Raw genomic sequence first — 20,647 nt, 5'->3', positions numbered from 1 at the left:
AATCTCATTGGGTGTATTCAAGCAACCCTTATTTTGTTTAATAATGGCCTCAAATTATAGTAATGGTGAGAGTGGCATTTCGGATATGCCAAAGGGGAGCCATAGGGTCCTCCCTTTAGGAGATGGTTTCTGTCATTCTCTTTTCCCTTATACTATTGTAATAAAAAAGGACGTGTGAATTCTGAATTCTCTAAAGGAAATGCTTATCCCAGTCTTCAGAGCAGTGGCAACTTCCCTGCAAATTGATTTTCTCCCTAAGGGTGAATATATGTATAGGACCCTGTAGATTATAAGAAGGAGAAGGTTGCAGGCTGACCTGGGTCTGGTGGGTGACCAGGTCTGTCTATGCTGTGCAAGTTCTGGGTCCCTATATTGGGGATCAGGAAGTGAGAAGTACATGTTCATATTGTGGTGAATCTAGTAAGCTCACAAAAGAAGTGAATAATCACAATATATATTCTGGACACATGGTTTCAAGACAAGAATTTATTGTCAGAAAGATGGAAGGCAACAAGTGAAGTTTGCCTTTGACACTATCTTCACACTGAATAACAATAAAGGAGAGTCCATTACAGTAGAAAGAGCCTAAAGTCAATGAAGTATTCTTGATTTACAGCACTGGAGGAGGGCTCTCTAAGAAAAGGAGTCCTGAGCATCCCGTCCAGGCCATGACTCAGCCTCCTCACCTGTGGCCAGTACAAATGAAGGGCCTGACAGGGAAAGTGTACACTCCATCATGGTACCTCCAAAGGAGGGTGGGCTTGGCAACATCCACAAAACTAATACTCCCACTGTCACAATCAAGGAACACCCCAACCCTGCCCAGAGGTCTCCCTATGTACAGAGGCGTGGAGGGGGCTGTGGTCCAGAGCTGGTAATGATCATCCTGCTTCACACACACAAGGAGAAATTTGTCCCTGTTGGACTCGTCCAGTATGCTGTCGTCCTTTCTTATCCAGGAATCCTTACAGACGCCTACAGCCCAGTCCCAAGAGTTGTCCACAAGCATCTCCCAGTACTGTTTGCCAGAGGTGAAGCTCTGGGCTCCCCATGCAGCAAAACACTTTGATGTTCCACCATCCAAAGACACATGGAGGCTGTCATGTTCATACATCAGATTTCTTGCATCATTGAACAGCCTGATGTGCCGACTGCTTACTTCATTACTGAATGAAAAATTGACTGTGTAGAGATGAGAAAATAAAGCAGTCAAAATCAATGGTAAAATCAAATTCTCTACCAGAGAAGATAATCTGTATAGAGTCTCACTGGAAATATATTTTAAGATTGGAAGGTCAGCTCTGATTAGAAAATATTGCATATAAATATTGCCAGCATATTTGCTAAGGAAGCAACTAATTAAAATGGAAAAAGCTTCCTACAAGTTCAGAGATTATAAATTAGAGGGAGGTCACAGTTACTTCTGGATGGGCATTTTCCATGACATCTAAAAACCTGAGTACCTACTCACTGATCACCTCCAAGACATGACAGTATATATCTTACCTCCACCAACACTGCAGGGAAAAAGCATCATAGAATAGAGAACTGATGATCATTCTATCATCTCAGTTAAGTTAGAAAATGAACACTGAAGATGTGAAGCCTAAGGACAGCTTCTTCAAAGTGGTTTCTTTGTAAGAATTTTCTGACTTTGATCTGCGGTTCAAACCTGAGGCTTAGTCTTCCACTTCCTTCTAAGTCACCCTCCAGGGTAAGATTTATCATGAAGCTCATTGTGGCCTCATCAACCAACCATTTGCTTCCTTGTGATTCCTACGTTTGATTTTTCAGGCTATGCATTTGGTTAGATTATGCCAATGGAAAAACACATTATACCTTTAATCACTAAGAAACTTTCAAGGAAAAATGTTTAAGACTTCCCTCATAGCACAGTGGATAAAACACTATCTGCCAATTTACCAGAGTTTCCTAACCTGGGGAGATTCCACATGCCACAGAGCTCCTGAGTCCATACACCACAACTACTGAGCTTGTGCTCTAGAGCCTGGGACCTGCAACTACTCAGCCTACATGTTGCAACTATTGAAGCCCAATAGCCTAGAGCCTGTGCTCTGCAACAAGAGAAGCCAGTTCAAGTAGAAGGCCGAAGAAGATTGGCTCCACTCACCACAACTAGAGAAACCAACAAAGACCCAGTGCAGTAAAAAATAAATAAGTAAATATTTTAAAGATAACATGGATAGAAAAAGAAAAGAATATATTCCAAAAAAATGTTTTAAAAACTCTACCTGCACTTAAACTCTGAAATTGGACCATCCTATATTAATAACCAATTTTCTAGGATTCACTGAACAACTGACATTGTCATGATATTTCTAGGGGCCAAGAAGCCATGTTGGGAGCATGTGAATTTTTTCATTAATACATTGTTTTATGAAATTTAAAGATGATTCATGAGGCCTGAAACACATGAGTCCCTGCAGCAGCCTGCATGTGTTCTGTAGAGGATTTTTGTGACTCTGTGACCACACATGTCTGTATCAGCCTATTTGCCTGCTGTTCTCCAGCACAAGGTGAGAGATGAATAGAGAAAGATTTTCCATGGACATCATCACAGAAGGACCCTGCAGGACAGACACAGCAGGGGTGACACTCACCCTGGAAGCGGTTGAGCCAGCCCATCAGCCCAGACATAGGTGGTGCAGGGAGTTCTGGGAGCAGAGGCCGAGGCACGTGCAGCTGGGCTGACTCACTCCTGTAAGGGGGAGATGAGGTTAATCCTTCTGCTTCCCAGGGCTTCTTAAACAAAGCCTTTACTATCGTAAAGCATCCTTCAGCTCAACAGTCTTCATCCAAATCCTTTCTTCACCCTCATGGAATAGAACCATGCCCTTTTTGGAAATTTATTGATATTCTCGGCATTCTTCTTGTCCTGGTTCTATCCCATTTCTCAGCATCACTTGCTTCTTTACCTAGTGTCTGAAGCACTAGTCTTTGCACTTCTATGAGTCTGATTGTGGAATCTAAATCAGAAATAACTAGCCTTTTGGAAACTTGGTGCAGACACATGCACTCAAGCAATCTAGCATTATGTAGGTAAGTTATATCATCACTTTTTAAAATGCTGCTTTATCTCTTTCCCAGCCCTCAGGTGCCCTCATCAGCATCTGAAAACTTACCATTTCACTTTGTCTTCCAATTCCTGTCAAGAAGAAAAATAAAAACGACAATTTAGACTTCTTTATACATAGGCAACCAAGATTTGGGTTGGCAAAACTTCAGTAGAGTTCTAATCATCACCACCAGAAACAGTCTGAGAAATCTGTTTTCCTTTTCTTTGTTAAAAAAAACAACAACAAAACTCTGGCACAACATATTGCATATGGACAGAATAGCATTTTTTGATGAGTTAACAAAAAAGGATGAAAGAGAAAGGACAAGATTGGTGACTATGCAGCTCTCTGAAAATTGATCTATCATAGAACTTTTCCCTGAAGGGTAATATGCTCCAAACCAAGGGCTAATGAAACCTGGGGTATCTCAACAGAAGTTGGAATATATATATATGCACTTTCCCAAATTTCTCCCTTTGCACCTTTGAAGACCAAAGGTTTGAATGAGAGTATATAAGATGTTCCTTTCTGGTTTTAATAGAAGCAAACAACAAAATATTTTGAGAATGAAATATTCCCTGGGGAGCATACACACTGAGGAAACCAGAAGGGAAAGAGACACGTGTACCCCAATGTTCATCACAGCACTGTTTATAATAGCCAGGACATGGAAGCAACCTAGATGTCCATCAGTAGATGAATGGATACGAAAGCTGTGGTACATATACACAATGGAGTATTACTCAGCCATTAAAAAGAATACATTTGAATCAGTTCTAATGAGGTGGATGAAACTGGAGCCTATTATACAGAGTGAAGTAAGCCAGAAAGAAAAACACCAATACAGCATACTAATGCATATATATGGAATTTAGAAATATGGTAACAATAACCCTGTATGCGAGACAGCAAAAGAGACACAGATGTATAGAATGGTTTTTTGGACTCTGTGAGAGAGGGTGAGGGTGGGATGATTTGGGAGAATGGCATTGAAACATGTATATTATCATATGTGAAATGAATCACCAGTCCAGGTTTGATGCATGATACAGGATGCTTGGGGCTGGTGCACTGGGATGACCCAGAGGGATGGTATAGGGAGGGAGGTGGGAGGGGTTTCAGGATGGGGAACACATGTACACCTGTGGTGGATTCATGTCGATGTATGGCAAAACCAATACAATATTGTAAAGTAAAAAAAAAAGAAATAATTCCTGGGGAATGTCTAGAAAAGAATACTGTAAAACTCGCTCCATAATGATGTACATGAGTTGCAAATATACTTATGCTTTATATACTTTATCTATAATATTTCCAACTAGGAGAAACTCCCACCTTAGTTGCAGGAGATGAGTGTACCATGTCATAGGAGTCAAAGGTGTGAACTTCAGGTAATGTATTTTCAAGCTCATCCTCAATTCTCACCTGGAGTAGCTCCATGTCTTGTTTAGAGCACATTTTCGTGAGCTCCTTGTGTATTACTCTGAGCTCTCTCTTCTTTCCAATCATTTCATCTTGCCTTCTTGTGAGCTGCTTACATATGCTTTGGCCTTCACTTATGATACTGTCTACATAATAATCTGGAAGAAATGGCCATGTCATCTGGTAAGTTCTCCAAATCATGTCTCAACATTGATATACATAAAACTGTTGGGAGATGGATTTCAACAGCATTAGTTTGCTCTGATTCATGCTTTCGCCCATGAAGCTATATCCATACTAAATTCATCAACTTCCTCTTCTGGAAAACCGTGTTCATTCCTCTTTCCTTCATTTATTTTACATTGTTTTTAACTAGATCAAAACCCAAACACACCCTTTCCTTAAATCACCTTCATCTAATTTATGAATTCCTGAAATTCTGGAAAAAATCTTTTCATGAATCATTTCTTTCCTTTACTTCCTGTGAAATCTGAAAGAGCCCATGTAAGTAATTAAAATTTATGAGTGATTCCTATATCACATGCACTATCCTCATTTCAACTTTAATAAGTAAATCTGTATTTCATATAATGCCTCCTGGACTTCACAGCCTGACTGTTTATCTTAGCAGCCATGTTACATTTTGCTCTCAGTGTTGGTATTCTCAGGAAATATATTCCTAATAATCTCATTGCCTGGGCTCAAACGATATCCAGCCACATAAACCATTTAATTCTAGTGTCCTTTTCTATATGAATGGGTTTTCACTCCCCTGTAACTTCACAGGCTCCTTCCCACATTGTTTGGAAGGTCATTCATCTTCATCTGTGGCATATTCCCTCCCAGTATTGATGGACTCGCACTCATCTGTCTTTCTCCTTGTTCTTTCCCCCGTGAGGCTTTGTTTAACATCTCCATTTTCTTACTGTTGAACCAATAGCACTCTCTAGCCAGTGAGCTATCACTTCTCACTTTGGTGGGCACACTATTAAAATTGCTGTTCAGGTTTGATTTGTATCATCTGGGCTTTTGTTCTAATCAGATTGAAGTACTTTGTGGTTCCCAATGAAAAGCCTTGTACTTTCTGAAATGTACTGGAGAAGGAAATGGCAAGCCACTCCAGTACTCTTGCCTGAAGAATTCCATGGACAGAGGAGCCTGGTAGTACATGGGGTCTACCCATAAAGGAGCCCCATAGTCCATGGGGTCACAAAGAGTCAGACATGACTGAGCAACTAACACACTTCAGGAATGTATGACTGACAGAAATCTGTGCCTGAAATAACCCTTGGATGTTTAAACATCTACTTGAATTTCAGAACTGGAATTGGTCTTAAACTTATGAAATTTTCCCCAAGATCTTGAATTGTGTGTGTGGAACCTTCCACATCACTTGGTGTGTCTCCACCTTAGCACTTGCGGCACGTGCTTCTAATGGTTTTTTTGTTTACAGTTACTGATCTAACTTCGTCACAATTATGGATTCTAAAGAGCCAAAGAGACATGGAATTGTTGGTTGAAATGGGGGACAGAATATTTTTTTTTTCCGATGGTGTTCAACCCATTCTCTAATTTCATGGTACATGGTGATTTCAGCTCACATTATTAATGGGTAAGTTTCTAGCATGACTGCCTCAACCTGTTAAAAGGAAAGATACATTCTCCTACTTACATCCAATGGTCAATCCCTTTGCCGTTTTTCTTGAGATTTCTCTCAATTCCTTGGATCTTTTCCCACAATGATCTCATTTGGTTGACTACCTTTTCCTGTAAAAGAATTATGAAATTTAGCATAAGAAAATGCAAATGCAGTGAGGTTTCAGAGCCCAAAGTTTTGCAGTTTACTGAGTGTCATTAGATACAGGTTCTTGAGAGAGACACTGAAGACCATGACAGGTCATCAGGTTTCCCTATTCTTCCTCACTAACGATCTGTTGTATGAAATTCTACACTGCAGAACCACACACCATTAGGTAATCATCTGTCTAGGTATGATTCATTTTCAGATAATGTGACTCCTTGTATCAGAATTTGGTCTAGTGATGCTTGTCACCTCCTAATTCTAACGTACTGGATCTTCCTTCTTTGTCCAGGATTAGGAAACCTGTATCCAAAGGACCGATGCTGAAGCTGTAACTCCAATATTTTGGCCACTTGATGTAAAGAACTGACTTATTTGAAAAGATCCTGATGTTGGGAAAGATTGAAGGCAGGAGGAGAAGGGGACGACAGAGGATAAGATGGTTAGATGGCATCACCGACTCAATGGACATGAGTTTGGGTGAACTCTGGGAGTTGGTGATGGACAGGGAGGCCTGGCGTGCTGTGGTTCATGGGGATCACAAAGAGTCGGACACGACTAAGCAACTGAACTGAACTGAACTGAATCCAGTGGAAAATGCTTTTTGCACTTGAGGACATTAGAGCTGAAGATTCTCTCTTAACATTAAGGTCCTAAAGTGCCTCTGATTCCCTGACTTCTCAAGTGGCTCAGTGGTAAAGAATCCACCTGCCAGTTCAGGAGATGCAGGAGACCCAGGTTCAATCCCTGGGTGGGAATATCCCCTGGAGAAGGAAATGGCAACCAGCTTCAGTATTCTTACCTGGGAAATTCCATGGACAGAGGAGCTTACCCCCATGGTCTACAGCCCATGGGATCCCAAAAGAGTTGGACAGGGCTGAGCCACTGAGAGTGCACCATAGTGCCTTTAGCATAATAAAATGTCATCTAAATAATTTCAGTTAGCTTCAATTCATCAGCTAGCTATTGGATACAAGTTCCCCAAGTCAGATATACTGCTCTATTTTATTCACAGCTTTATTATTGCTAACTAGATCTGTATGTGGCACTCAATAAAGAGAGGATTTAAGCATCATCATTTTAGTCTCTTACGTGTACTGTCTGCTAACTTTCAAAGTGTCTCAGAGTCATCACTCACCCAGGATTCCTCAGCAACCTCTACAATGAAACGGTGTCTGTAAGTCTTGTGCGCCTGGCCTTGAGAGCAGACCAAATAGAGCAAACTCTTGTTGGCTTCACAGAAGATCTTCTTTGTCTGCTTGTGGGTCCCACACAGGTGTTCCTCACACTTCAGGAATTGCCTGAGGTTGGCTTTTCTGACAATGGACACTAGATTCTTCAGAAGAAAATTGGTTTCAAGGTCTCTCTGTCCTGATCATTGTCTGCACACTGGAGAAGTGGCAAGGACTTTGACTTGTTCACAGAAAAGACAAAGACAGGATCTACAGGAGCTGTGCCCACAGCCTATGGTGACTGGGTCTAGAAGGAAATTCAGGCAGATGAAGAAGGTGAGTTCCTTCTGGAAGGCTTCTGGGATTTCTGAGTCCATTTTCCTGAGGGAAGAAAATCAGGACTTTATTCCTTTTCTGCAAAGACACAAAGGAGCAAGCAATATTAGACTGGGGTGGATGTGACTCCATTGTGCAACTGCATTGGGAACAGAGAGGATGGATTTTGCTTTGATGCAAATGGAAAACTGAGACAAAAAGACAGCACTCAAGAGCTGTAGGAAGTCTTCAAAGCTATCAAACCAAAACTATCTACTTCTTGACCATTTCTCCCCTACCTAATGGAGAAGCTCAGTTTTGCTGAGGTCTTGTTTTCCCCTGTATAGCATGAGCTTCTGGAGTTGGATCTAGGTGATAGCTTTGTGTGGTGGGTCCTGGTTGCCCTAAACAATCAATCACAATGTTCTATGTCAGCCATTGATTTATGCAAGATACTTGCCTACTTGTAGTTTCATTATTTCATCTAATTGTCAGGCATTTTCCCTTAGATGTTATTTTATTTTTTTTTTAATCTCAATCTGAATCCATATCCCCATTTTTTTCCAAATCACTTTCTGAATGCATTCAGTGTTGATAGGGAGGAGACAAATCTTGACAAATTAGATACTATTCTAACCAGAATTGACATATAAATATACTAATTAGTTGAAATTTTCTCCCTATCCTCACTCAAGCAAGTTAAAAAAGAGAGAGGATGTTTGTATCTTCCAATCATGAAAACAATTTTCAAGCACCCCTTTCACTTTGTAATCAGATTAGTTTTCCATGTTATGGTAATAATGTTACCAAAAACAATTATGCTTTTAAAATTTTACTTCGTGAAAAATTGGGTCCTTGTGTCTGTACTATTTAAGTAGAGAAGTGCCTCAACTGTCTCAAATTTCTAAATGTTTAGCAGTGTCACTTTTCTGCCTGCTCAAACATTTCTTCAGTTCAGTTCAGTTCAATTCAGTCGCTCAGTCGTGTCTGACTCTTTGTGACCCCGTGGACTGCAGTACGCCAGACCTCCCTGTCCATCACCAACTTCTGGAGTCTACCCAAACCCATGTCCATCGAGTTGGTGATGCCATCCAACAACCTTATCCTCTGTCTCCCCCTTCTCCTCCTGCCCTCAGTCTTTCCCAGCATTAGGGTATTTTCCAATGAGTCAGCTCTTCGCATCAGGTGGCCAAAGTATTGGAGCTTCAGCTTCAGCATCAGTCCTTCCAATGAACTGATCTCCTTTAGGATTCAGGACTGATCTCCTTTAGGATGGACTGGTTGGATCTCCTCACAGCCCAAGAAACTCTCAAGAGTCTTCTCCAACACCACAGTTCAAAAGCATCAGTTCTTCTGTGCTCAGCTTTCTTATATAGTCCAACTCTCACATCCATACATGACTAAAAATTTCAGTCAGAAAAAGTGTATTTCTGAAGGGCCAACCGGTACCTAATTTTAAAAATATTTTCTGCCAATCTTTGTATGCATCATCTACTTCTCTGAGAGTGAAAGTGTTAGTCACTCAGTTGTGTCTGACTTTTTGCAACCCCATGGATTATATCCCACCAGACTCTTCTGTCCATAGAATTCTCAAGGCAAGAATACAGGAATGGGTTGCCATTTCCTTCTCCAGGGAATTTTTCCAACCCAGGATTAGAACCCACGTCTTCTGCACTGCAAGCATATTTTTTACCATCTGAGCCACCTGGGAAGCCCATCTACTTCTATAGTGTAAAATATTATCTCTGCTGTATTTATAGACACACTCCACTTTTAGGGTAAATGATGATTAAGTACTACTTATAGAATCAAGTAATCTGAAGAGGAGAGAGAAGCCTGGCCTGCTGAAGCCCATATGGTCCTTAAAATGCATGAGGACAACTAAGAAAGAAATACAATCACAGAAGTAAAATGAATGCCCTTAACCATCCCACAGTGCATGTCAAGACAAGCTAACAAAACCAGAACAGAATAATTCCACTAAATTGGTAAAGAATGTTGTTTCATTTTAAAAACCCTCATCTTACTGATAAATCAAAATTAGGAAATTTAGTTTGTTTTCCCTCAGAAGAGTCCCAGGAGCTGCTCTGTGGTGAACTGTGTACTCACCTAAGGAGTTGTAGAAACAGTCTACCCTGGACAATAATATGAAGTTGGCTCAGGGATTAAGGGTTCCAAGTGTGGCCATCTCCAGATCCAGGTGAGCTCCCTCTCAGTTTTGGAAAAGACTGACTTTGGCTCCTGGAGTCTCCTTATATTGAGTCTCTGCATCCCACTCATTTGTTCATCAGTCTTCTGATGGTGTTAATGTGGATGATGAGATTTTCTGAAACAAGACAAGATTGCTCTAACATCTTGGCTTATCTTCATAAACAATCTCCACAAACACCCTCTCATCAAGAGCTACTGATTGTACAATAGACCCAATCTCAAATATACTTTGATATGTGAGTTTCTGAATTTCAATAATTTTTATTTTTAACCAAAGAATTTGAAAAGATTATTTCAACACTATATAGTGAGGTTTGTTTAAACATGTTCTATCATGGAAAAATAGTTTGATTTTATTGCTTGATTTTTAAATTTTAAAGGAATTCTTTAAGGTAGAAACTCTGTGGCCACCACTTCAGAATGGAAATTTCTCTTGTCCTTCACCCTCACACTCTGGGTCAGGCCCCCCAGTGCCTCAGAGCAATGGCAGGATGGAGGTGCTCTCTGCCTAGTGCTCTCCCAGCCAACTCCAGGGGAAAGGGTCAATAGACAGAGACCCCAGTTCAGACATCATTTTAGGCCAATGTCATTAATAGGCTACTTTAGAACAAAATAGAAACAACAGCCACTACACTGAAAAAATTAGGATAAAAAATATTTTGAAAGGATAGCCCATATCCTCATCTTTCTTTTCTGACATATTTCCCACTGAACAATCACATGGAGAATTCAGAGTTCTGGAAAGGGATAGGAATCATGACCCCATCTTTAAGTTTTTCAAGACACATGTACCTTTTATACATATTTCAAGTGGCTGATGGTTCTTAGAGTTTATGAGCAAACTTTTAAAAATGACCTTGTATTGCAAAATCACAACCATTTTTTAATGGGAGGTGACTCTTGTTAACAATAACCCCAGGGGCCTTAATTTCCAAGTCTTAACCAAGTTTTTTTTACCACCCTCCTTTCCTAAATGAAGTATGGCAATGTAGGTAATTATGACAATAATACAACTTGTTATAAATTAGTCATAAAGTCTTCTTATGGATGCTGACATGAAAGCAATTTTATTTCTCTATGTTTCTGTAGTTTAAAAAATGATGGTAGATACAGTGAGGTCACCAAACTCACATATAAGGTTTCCTCTTGTGGAAACACAGCACTGGATCTCCTCAGAGGAAGAGCTTGAAGACAGGACTCAGCCCAGAGCTCCCTGTAGAGGATGAAGTTGGTCTTGTCAGACCCTGTTTAATTAATAGTCTGTCCCTCAGGCAGCAGCTAGGAAGATAGATTAGTGTAAACTCTGTAGTTTAAAATTAGGATAATGATCTTACTTATTTCTGCACCCTCCATCATGGTAGCCCTTGGATTGCTTTAGTGCCTGAATGAATAATCACAGAAGATGAGTCCGTGTTACAACATAGCTGCTGCCCTCACTCCCCTCTTTGTCCTCTAGCTCTCCCAAGTTGGCATGTCATGAAGCCATCATGAGTCTATACACCAGAAAAGCTGTCAAATATAAAATTGAATCTACTTATTCTATTGTAAGTGTGTGATGAAGACCACCAAAGAGTAAATGTCCTAGATAGACATTTAGAACTCAAAAAATTGATTGCATTATTACACTCTTGTGATTGAAAAGGTAAGAAAGTAAAATTTTGGGTTCTAGGCTTACTACTATCTCTGAGTTAGACAGATATCAGGGAATTTCTATTTTTCATTTTGCATCAGTCAGTTTTGTGAATGTTCCTTCATGTTTCTTATTTTCATATGGAATCAGTGGTTTTAGAATGTTAATTAAATCTATTATTTGAACACATGTAAAAGATCATGGGCTAAGCAGCAAATATCATCACTTATATAACAGTTTAATGATATGTAGTACACTTTTAAAATGATAGTTCACATTTCATAAATTTTGAGTGATTGTATATTTATAATTTTCCTATTGAAAGTGCTACATAATAAATCCTTCTGTGCATCTATCCTTGTTTTTGATAATTCCTTGGAAAGATAGGTAGGGTGGATGTGGCTGGTTAAAAAGGATATGTGCATATAAGCTTCTGATAATTGCCAGCAGACCGTCCTGATTCAGACTCGGATGGTTCTGCTCTGATGGGATGGATGAGGGATTGTGAGTAGGTTTCTTCAACTTTCCGCTGAATGAGAAGGGTGGTGGGATGAACACAGGTTAGAACCAGGGACAGAAGGATTGCAGGCCTCCTGCCAGCTTCCCAGGACTCTTAGCCAGGACATTACCACCTGTGAGACATTTGTCTTTTTAAAGCTCTGGGACAAATTTGAGAAGAGTGTCCATTAAAACAGAGGATCTTGAGGATGGAGTTCTAGTGACCAGAGACTCAGCAGGCAGGACAGTGAAAGCCTGCCCAGCAAGGTACAGGAGGATGGACCCCCAGGTGACATGAGAAACACTGGCCCATAGTCTTAGGATGATGAAGCTCTTGTAAAGGAAAGAGTGGAAACTCCATCCGACCTTTCTATCTGTCACCCCTGCTTCTGCACATGAACTCTTCACACTCAGCAGCTCTACCAGCAGCCCTACTGTGGACTGCAGTCCATGTTTCTATGCTGGTTGCTACAGAAATTAAGAGCCAGAAGCAAACAGCTGGGCACATTGGCCTCCACAACAGCAAACTTTCTGGGATTTGGTAGGAATTGAATTAAATATAAATATCAAGTTGGGAAGAACTGTCATCTTGACAATATCGAGTCAATATTGACAGTATTCCTGCCAGAGACGCTCAGAGGGCTCAAACAAACCTTGTGCACACCAGGACCCAGCGACCCCACAGAGACAAGACAGAACTGTGTTTGAGTGTCTCCTGTGGAGGTACAGGTCAGCAGTTGCCTGCACAGGGGCATGGGCTCTGGGTGCAGCAGAACTGGATATGGCATAAGCCCTCTTGGAGGAGGTCACCCATGGTCGCCAAAAGACCTTGCCCATTTCCTCCCAGTGACAGGGTTATCAAACCTGTGGAGAGGTGCACATGATGAGCTTTTGGAAGAATTGAAAACACACCCTAACAATATTGACTGAAGTGAAACCTCAACCTACTTAATCCAATTGCCACAATCCAATCTATAGTAAAATAGCTATATCCTGAATTCACATTTTTAACCCCTGGAAGTGTTGTTTTTAACACACTTAAAATAAATGAATTTCCAAAATGTGAATTTTGTATATGTGTTTTACAGATTATGCTCCTGCTCAGTCACTTCAATCGTGTCCAACTCTTTGTGACCCCATGGACTGTAGCCCACCAGGCTCCTCTGTCCCTGGGATTCTCCAGGCAAGAATACTGGAGTGGGTTGCCACGTCCTCCTCTAGGGGTTCTTCCCAACCCAGTATGGAACCCACGTCTCCTGAGGCTCCTGCATTGCAGGCAGATTCTTTACCATTGAGCTATTGGGGAAGCCCTTAACAAAATATGTTTCAGTCCTAACACATTACCACCCACTTGATCTATTGATTACTTGTTTGAATCTGCCTCTATTATTTCCTTGACTTCTTTTTTTTTTCCAGAAATAGGACTCATTCTCATTTCATTTTTAAACTCAGCTCAGTCAAGCGCCCCAGTACAGCAATGGCAGAAATAGCCCTCTATTGTTTGATGGATCTTATTAACTTCATCTGAACTAGCATTCTCTGAAATTTTATACTGTTCATTGGGTTCTCCACAAATTTCTTCCCTCTGTGTTTTTTGTTTTTTGTAGCACATTTAGTGCTTTTTTTCTTTCCATCTATAACTGCACACACAGTAGCTATTGGTGGTTCTTCCCTAAGTGTCTATCCCTTGTCCTAGTACCCCAGGTACTCATGCCCTCTCATTCTATTATTCGATATATAAGCACAATTGAAACACTGATGCTATGCTGTAGATTAAATGATCACGTCATAGTTGTATATCGCATGATTGACTGAAAGGAATCATAGTTTTTCTGAAAGAAATATGAGATTATCTGCTAAGTTTCATCAAATATCTCCAAAGGTTTTCTTTATCTTGGCTCAGTTTACATCCTCTTCCTGCTCCATAAGACATTTTCCTGTTCAGTCAATGTTAGGCATGGAGCTTCACTTAGGAAGGATACTTGACATGAATATTAAAACACTCTCTTTCAACTACATGAGATGATCAGTCATCACAAATCTGCTCTTCTCATAAAGCCATGTCTAAAAAAGTGAAGCCTATTCTTAAGATGTTAATATTTTAAAATCTATCTGTTGGTATATGGCTATTCTGGGTCTTTGTTGCTATGCATGGGCTTTCTCTACTTACAGTGAGAGGGTCTACTCTGTGCTGTGGTGTAGGGGCTTCTCATTGCAGTGGCTTCTCTCATTGCCACTTCTCTTGCTGCAGAATACAGGATCTAGGCTCACGGCTGCAGCAGTTGCAGCATACAGGCTCCGTTGTTGTGGTGCATGTGTTTGGTTGCTCTGTGGCACGTAGGATCTTCCCGGACCAGGATCGAATCCTCCATTGGCAGGTGGATTCTTAACAACTGGGCCACCAAGAAAGTCCCCAAATTAATCTTTAATACTGTTTCCTCTTGGAATTTGAAGATTAATAATAATATGTTTATCCCTGATATTGCTTTATTTTGTGTTCCTTTGGTCATACAACAATAAATTTACAATTTCAAATTTGATGTATGTTTTCTGGGGAAAGATCATAGTGTATTATCGTGCAATTCCATTGTATAGGATATCCTCAGGTCTTTAGTGGGATATGAAATTCTGTTCATTGCCCAACTTCCCAACCCTCTCTCCCCACAAAAAAAAAAAAAAAAATGTACTCCATTGTGAGAAATAACCTGACTAGAGGTAGTGTTGACTTTGTAACAAGTTTCACTTTGACCTCGCTGAAGGCTTTGAGATCTTAGCTCCAGTTACTTTACTTTCCTCACTTCTTTAGCTCCTATCATTTCTGTTCACAAATTGGAATGCACTGTAATTCAAGGGAGAATTTAATCCACAAGAGGAGAGTTGCAAATATGCTCTCCCTGGACTTTGCTGCCAACATTATTACTTATGTAAATGGAAAGGTGAGCTTGGACTACATCAACTGACAGATGGAAATATGAAAATTTGAACACACCATGTGGTTTGAATAAACTGTCTACATAGAATACGCAGAATTTTGTATTGGGCTGTACTGTATGTTCACCTACATGGTAAGAAGAGGAACCTTATTTTTAGAGTCTAACAATAAAATCTAGAAATATGTTGCTATAAATAAGTTGGGTGGAATAAATCTAGGAAATGAATGAAAACAACACTAGAGTCCTCTCTCCCATCCTCTTCCCTATAAAACATTAAAATAACAAAATCAAAGACTATGATATATGATTATTTTGTATCCTTTAGATTGAGATAAGGAGCACACCAATCACATGTAAAACATTCTGCCCATTTATAGTCTTTCTCACCAAACTTTCCCCACATAAGACTCCCAGTCACCCCAGTTCCATCCCCAGGCATCACTGATCTGTATTCTGTTGTTATTGATTAGATATGCTTTCTAGAACATTATATAAATAGAATCATATACTACATCCTCTTCTTTTTAAATTTCACTTTCTTTTGCTCAGAATGATTATTGTGCCATTCATCTTTTTGTAATGTGTTTTAATATAAATGTCATTTCATGTATTGCAAAGTAGTGCTTCAGTTTATGGATATACCACAATTCATGTATCCATTTACCTGTGTAGCAGATACTTGGGTTATTCCTATTTTACTGCCATCTTACTATGGTTTATTGATATTTCCTATAAAGCTGCTATGGGTCTTGTGCTGAAATCCTGGAGAAGAGAAGCAGCTCTGTTTCTGTTGGTGGGCACATGGTCTCACCCTGTAGCAGTTGGTGCCATCTTGCTCTCATGAAGCAGAGCCACCTGAGAGAGGTGTGTGTGTTTTAAGTCATTCCAGTCATGTCTGACATTTTGCGAGCCCATGGGCCTCACTAAGGAGAGCTGAGAGGTCAGGAGAGATGATTCCTGCTGACATCATTGAGTTCCAAGAACATCCCTGCTGGAAGCTGTCTGCCTATGGACTTAGTTACCACCTGCACCTAAAACCTCAGAATGTGCAGATATTTGACAGGCTTACCAGGTGACTCAGTGGTAAAGGATCAACCTGCCAATGAAGAAGACATAGGAGACTCAGGTGTGATCCCTGGGCCAGGAAGACCCCCTGGAGGAGGAAATGCGACCCACTCCAGTGTTCTTGCCTGAAAAATCCCATGGTCAGAGATGTCGGGTTGCCACAGTCCATGGGGTCGCAGAGAGTCAGACATGATTCAGCACCACCTAGTCACACAGATGTTGGTTATGGAGTCACTTGTGGAAGTGTGAAACTGTGAGAGAAGAAAAGATTACCTACGTGTCTGCTGTTGCATATGTGTTTCCAAGAAGAGAAATCTTCACAGAGCTTTCCAGAGAAGGCTCAGCTCAGGAATTCACAATAGAAAAAGTCTTGTCAAACTGCAGTCCGCCAGATGGGTGGTCTGAGGCGTCTTTGCTCATGAGTCTCCTCCCTGTGTGGCCCAGAACTCACCGCTCACAGTCAGTTCAGTCAATCAGTCATGTCTGACTCTTTGTGACCCCATGGACTACAGCACACCAGGCCTCCCTGTCCATCACCAACTCCTGAAGTTCACTCAAATTCATGTCCATTGAGTCGGTGATGCCATCCAACCCCTCTCATCTTTTGTCATCCTGTCTTCAATCTTTTCTAGCATCAGGGTCTTTTCAAAGGAGTCAGTTCTTTGCATCAGGTGGCCAAGCTATTAGAGTCTCAGCTTCAGCATCAGTCCTTCCAATGAATATTGAGGACTGATTTCCTTTAGGATGGACTAGTTTGATCACCTCCCAGTCCAAGGGACTCTCAGGAGTCTTCTCCAACACCACAGTTCAAAAACATCAATTCGTTGGTGCTTAGTTTTCTTTATAGTCCAACTCTCACATCCATACATGACTACTGGAAAAACCATAGCTTCAACTAGATGGACCTTTTTAGGCAAAGTAATGTCTCTGCTTTTTAATATGCTGTCTAGTTTGGTCATAACTTTTTTTCCAAGGAGCAAGCGTCTTTTTATTTCATGGCTGCAGTCACCATCTGCAGTAATTTTGGAGCCCCCCAAAATAAAGACTCTCACTGTTTCCCCATCTATCTGCCATGAAGGGATAGGAACAGGTGCCAAGATCTTAGTTTCCCAAATGTTGAGTTTTAAGCCAACTTTTACTCTCCTCTTTCACTTTCATCAAGAGGCTCTTTAGTTCCTCTTCACTTTCTGCCATAAGTGTGGTGTCATCTGGGTATCTGAGGTTATTGATATTTCTCCCGGCAATCTTGATTCCAGCTTGTGCTTCATTCAGTCCAGCATTTCTCATTATGTTCTCTGCATATAAGTTAAATAAGCAGGGTGACAATATACAGCCTTGACATACTACTTTCCCAATTTGGAATCAGTCTGTTGTTCCATGTCTAGTTCTAACTGTTGCTTCTTGACCTGCATACAGATTTCTCAGGAGGCAGGTCAGGTGGTCTGGTATTCCCAGCTCTTGAAGAATTGTCTACAGTTTGTTGTGATCCCCACAGTCAAAGGCTTTAGCATTTTCAATAAAGAAAAAGTAGATGTTTTTCTGGAACTCTCTTGCTTTTTTAATGATCCAGTGCATGTAGGCACTTTGATCGCCCCTCACATACTCACAAGTACTCGTCATGGCCTCTCTCCTTTGGGCTCTGCCGTGACAGGCTCCAGATCCTCCAGCTGGCTCAGGGGAATGTGCACACGATGCTCCAGGTCTGACCAGGTGTGCCGAGTGTGCATGGACTCAGGACTGGGTCCTCAGGGGTGGCTTGGGAGGGGTGGTGTGGAGAGAAGGCCTTCCTTCTTCACCTCTGGGCCCTGTTTGTGGAGAAACCTCAGCGGCCACCCTTACCAGGAGCTCGAGTTGGCCCTCACTGGCAGTGTGGCACCCTGGCCTCCCACTCGGGGAGATGGACAGGGTATCCCCATCCATCGGCTCCTTGCTTCTCTAAGGTGGGAGTCTGCAATGACAGTGACCAGCAGCCGGCCTGGAGGTATCAGAGCCTCGTGTAGTCATTATCTTATCCCCGCCTCTTCTGACCACTTGACCTTCTGTGCCCAGAGCAGGCCCACACCTGAGTCTGCGCAGATGTCCACCCGGTAGGAAGAGATCTGTCTAGAAGGCTTGGGATAAACCTTGGAAGGAAGAGTGCTGTCCTGGTTTTTCACATCTCATCCCACCAGCTCCGACCTGGGTGTGCATGTGAATGGCCCACCAGGATTCTGACACCCCATCAGTCTGCTCTTGCTGGAGGCTGATCCTCTCCACATAAATCCTGCATTTCCACACATACAGGGAGGGGACATAGGGATACCTGGCTGGGATAAGATGGGTGGCCTGTCCTGAGCTGGCCTGCCCTGCACCTCCTGGGGTTACTTTTGGGTCCCTCTGGGGAAATGGCCAAAGGCTCCAGGGTGAGATCTGACCCAGCATCTGCAAGGTCAGATAGCACTCTCACTGGGAACGTTCCCAAGGCCAGGGCCTTGGGGTGTCGGGACACAACCCAACAAATCCCTTCCTCCTCTCCCACCCAGTGAGCTGTGTAGGGGGATTCTCTAGAAAAGGGAGCCTGGTTACCCAGATTCCAAGTTTGGGGGCTCTCTTGCCCAGAAGTGAGGTCACGTTCTGGGATCTGCTTGCCCTGGCTTCCCCCTTACTCAAAGCTCCCCCAGGGCATCTGTGAGCTGCTGACCGCTCTGTCCACCCCATGCCACGTCTGTCACAGTGACACAAACACAGCCTACCCCACAGTCCCTGGGAAGCCTGGGTGTGGCAGGGACCCAGCCTTGAGGAAGCAGCTGGGTTCAGACCTGGCTCCTCCTCCTCCTCATGTGACCGGAGACAAGCCATGTGCATCTCAGCATCTCCCCAGAACCCTACCTGCACAGTGGGCATCACTTTGGCATCTGTTTCCTAGAGAAGCCATCAGGTGTATACACCTTTAAACACCTAGAGTGCCTGTAAAACCCATGGCTTGGTATCACATGGAACTCATGAACACACTTAGCAAAGGAAGGATGACATAAAAGGCTGACTTAGCACAGAATGCAGCTGAAACAGTTCTGGGTCCCCTCTGGGATCTGGGGACAGTCACTCCCTTTTCTGCTTGTTTCCTAGATTCCAGCCCCCAACCCCTCTGCCATGGGAGAGTTGAAATTCAGTAAAATTCAGACATCTTCCCCTCTTGCATACAAACAACAACAAAAGAGATGCTATGAATATATATATATATATATATATATACACTTGTATAGATATATGCTTTCATTTTTCTTAGGTAAATACTTAGGACTCAGATGAATAGATCATATATCTAACTTTTTAATAAATGACAACATAGCTGCACTATTTCATATTTCCAGTAGCAGAATATGAGTATTTAAGTTCCTTCAAGTTTTTGACAATACTTAGTAGGTACAGTTTTTAAAGTTTCAAAAGTGGCATATTATTTTGATTTAATTTGTATTTCCCTAATGATTAATGATGTTGAATATCATTCATTATAAATATTCACCACCTATGTATCTTCTGTGGCGAATCATCTGTTTGAATCTCATACTCATAATTTATTGGATTGTTTTATTATTCAAATTCCCACCAGCAATGAAAGTTTGTGTTACTCCACATGCTTGCCAGTGTTTGAGATGTTTCCTACTCCTTCACATTTCATACAACAGTCAGCACTTCTTAATAAACTTTTATTAAAAAAGAAATAGATTGAGACAAATAGCATGATATTCAGAGTTGAAAACAAACAAGCAAAAGAATCAGGACATTCCAGCTGTGTTTATCCCCAGGGAAGGAGACTGGAACTGGGAACACCTTAGTGCTGCTCGCCTGCTCCTGAGGCTGCATCTGGCCTGGGAAGTGTGGACAACTATAGGGCTTCTTGTCTTGGTTTGTTCTGGTCAAAGAACTCCCCTGGAGCCTCGCCCAGGAAGAAGAGAGAGGGATGTGCAGATGCACAAGTGGGTTTAGGTGCCTGCAGAGCCAGAGTTGAGGTTGCAGTCACATAAGTCCTAAGAATCCCTGATGGCTTCATGGTCCCGCGTCTTTTATTTTCCCACCAAATTTTGCCAGGGCACCTGCCTATGGTGCCCACAGATCTAACTTCTTTCTGAAACTTGCACCACCTCCATCCCTCAACAGTATCCTAACGGATACGGTCAGGACTCCTTGACACTGCCAGGGAGTTGTGGACAAGATTCCTGAGTTCCTTAAGAGCAGCCTGCTTACCCCCAGGAATATGGCTGTTCTCCCATCACAGCTCATGTCCTCCTAACTCCCTACTCGGCCTCAACAGCTCCTGGCCAGACAGAACCTCAGGTCTTTCCCAGAGAATCTTGGGATCTGGCATGTTGTGTAGACCTTAGGCATCCCTCACAGAGCTGCTGGGGGCAGGGTGTCTGGAACAACTCCAGGCCTGGTAAACTGCCCTACCCCTGCACCCCTCTTCCCCTCTCTCCACGTTCTTGACCTGCGACCCTGGTCACAGGCAAGCACTGGAGAGTCCTTGTCTGCATGAGCCTTGATCA

The 20,647-nt window shown here is 42.0% G+C and overlaps 1 protein-coding gene across 3 annotated transcripts; it reads right to left on the bottom strand.

The window, feature by feature from the left end:
- Nucleotides 1-468: 468 nt before the first annotated feature.
- LOC123333585 (tripartite motif-containing protein 43) lies at nt 469-10,035 on the bottom strand. 3 transcript variants are annotated; one of them, XM_044942535.1, is made up of 7 exons: nt 9,897-10,035; nt 7,439-7,886; nt 6,172-6,266; nt 4,503-4,724; nt 3,144-3,166; nt 2,622-2,719; nt 469-1,182 (listed from the first exon to the last, which is right to left on the bottom strand). In XM_044942535.1, the coding sequence occupies exons 4-7, from the start codon at nt 4,698-4,700 to the stop codon at nt 683-685; spliced, it is 819 nt and encodes a 272-aa protein (XP_044798470.1). In that variant the 5' UTR covers nt 4,701-4,724; nt 6,172-6,266; nt 7,439-7,886; nt 9,897-10,035; the 3' UTR covers nt 469-682. The 3 variants fall into 3 exon arrangements, with proteins under 3 accessions (XP_044798470.1, XP_044798469.1, XP_044798471.1); XM_044942534.1 differs by having other exon boundaries at nt 7,439-7,853; nt 9,897-10,029; XM_044942536.1 differs by having other exon boundaries at nt 4,503-4,657; nt 7,439-7,853; nt 9,897-10,029.
- Nucleotides 10,036-20,647: the final 10,612 nt, after the last annotated feature.

This window comes from Bubalus bubalis, chromosome 5 (assembly GCF_019923935.1).
Source record: "Bubalus bubalis isolate 160015118507 breed Murrah chromosome 5, NDDB_SH_1, whole genome shotgun sequence".
NCBI classification, from domain to species: Eukaryota; Metazoa; Chordata; class Mammalia; order Artiodactyla; family Bovidae; genus Bubalus; species Bubalus bubalis.
The sequence above is the reverse complement of the archived record's forward strand: the minus strand, read 5'-3'. Positions and strand labels throughout refer to the sequence as shown.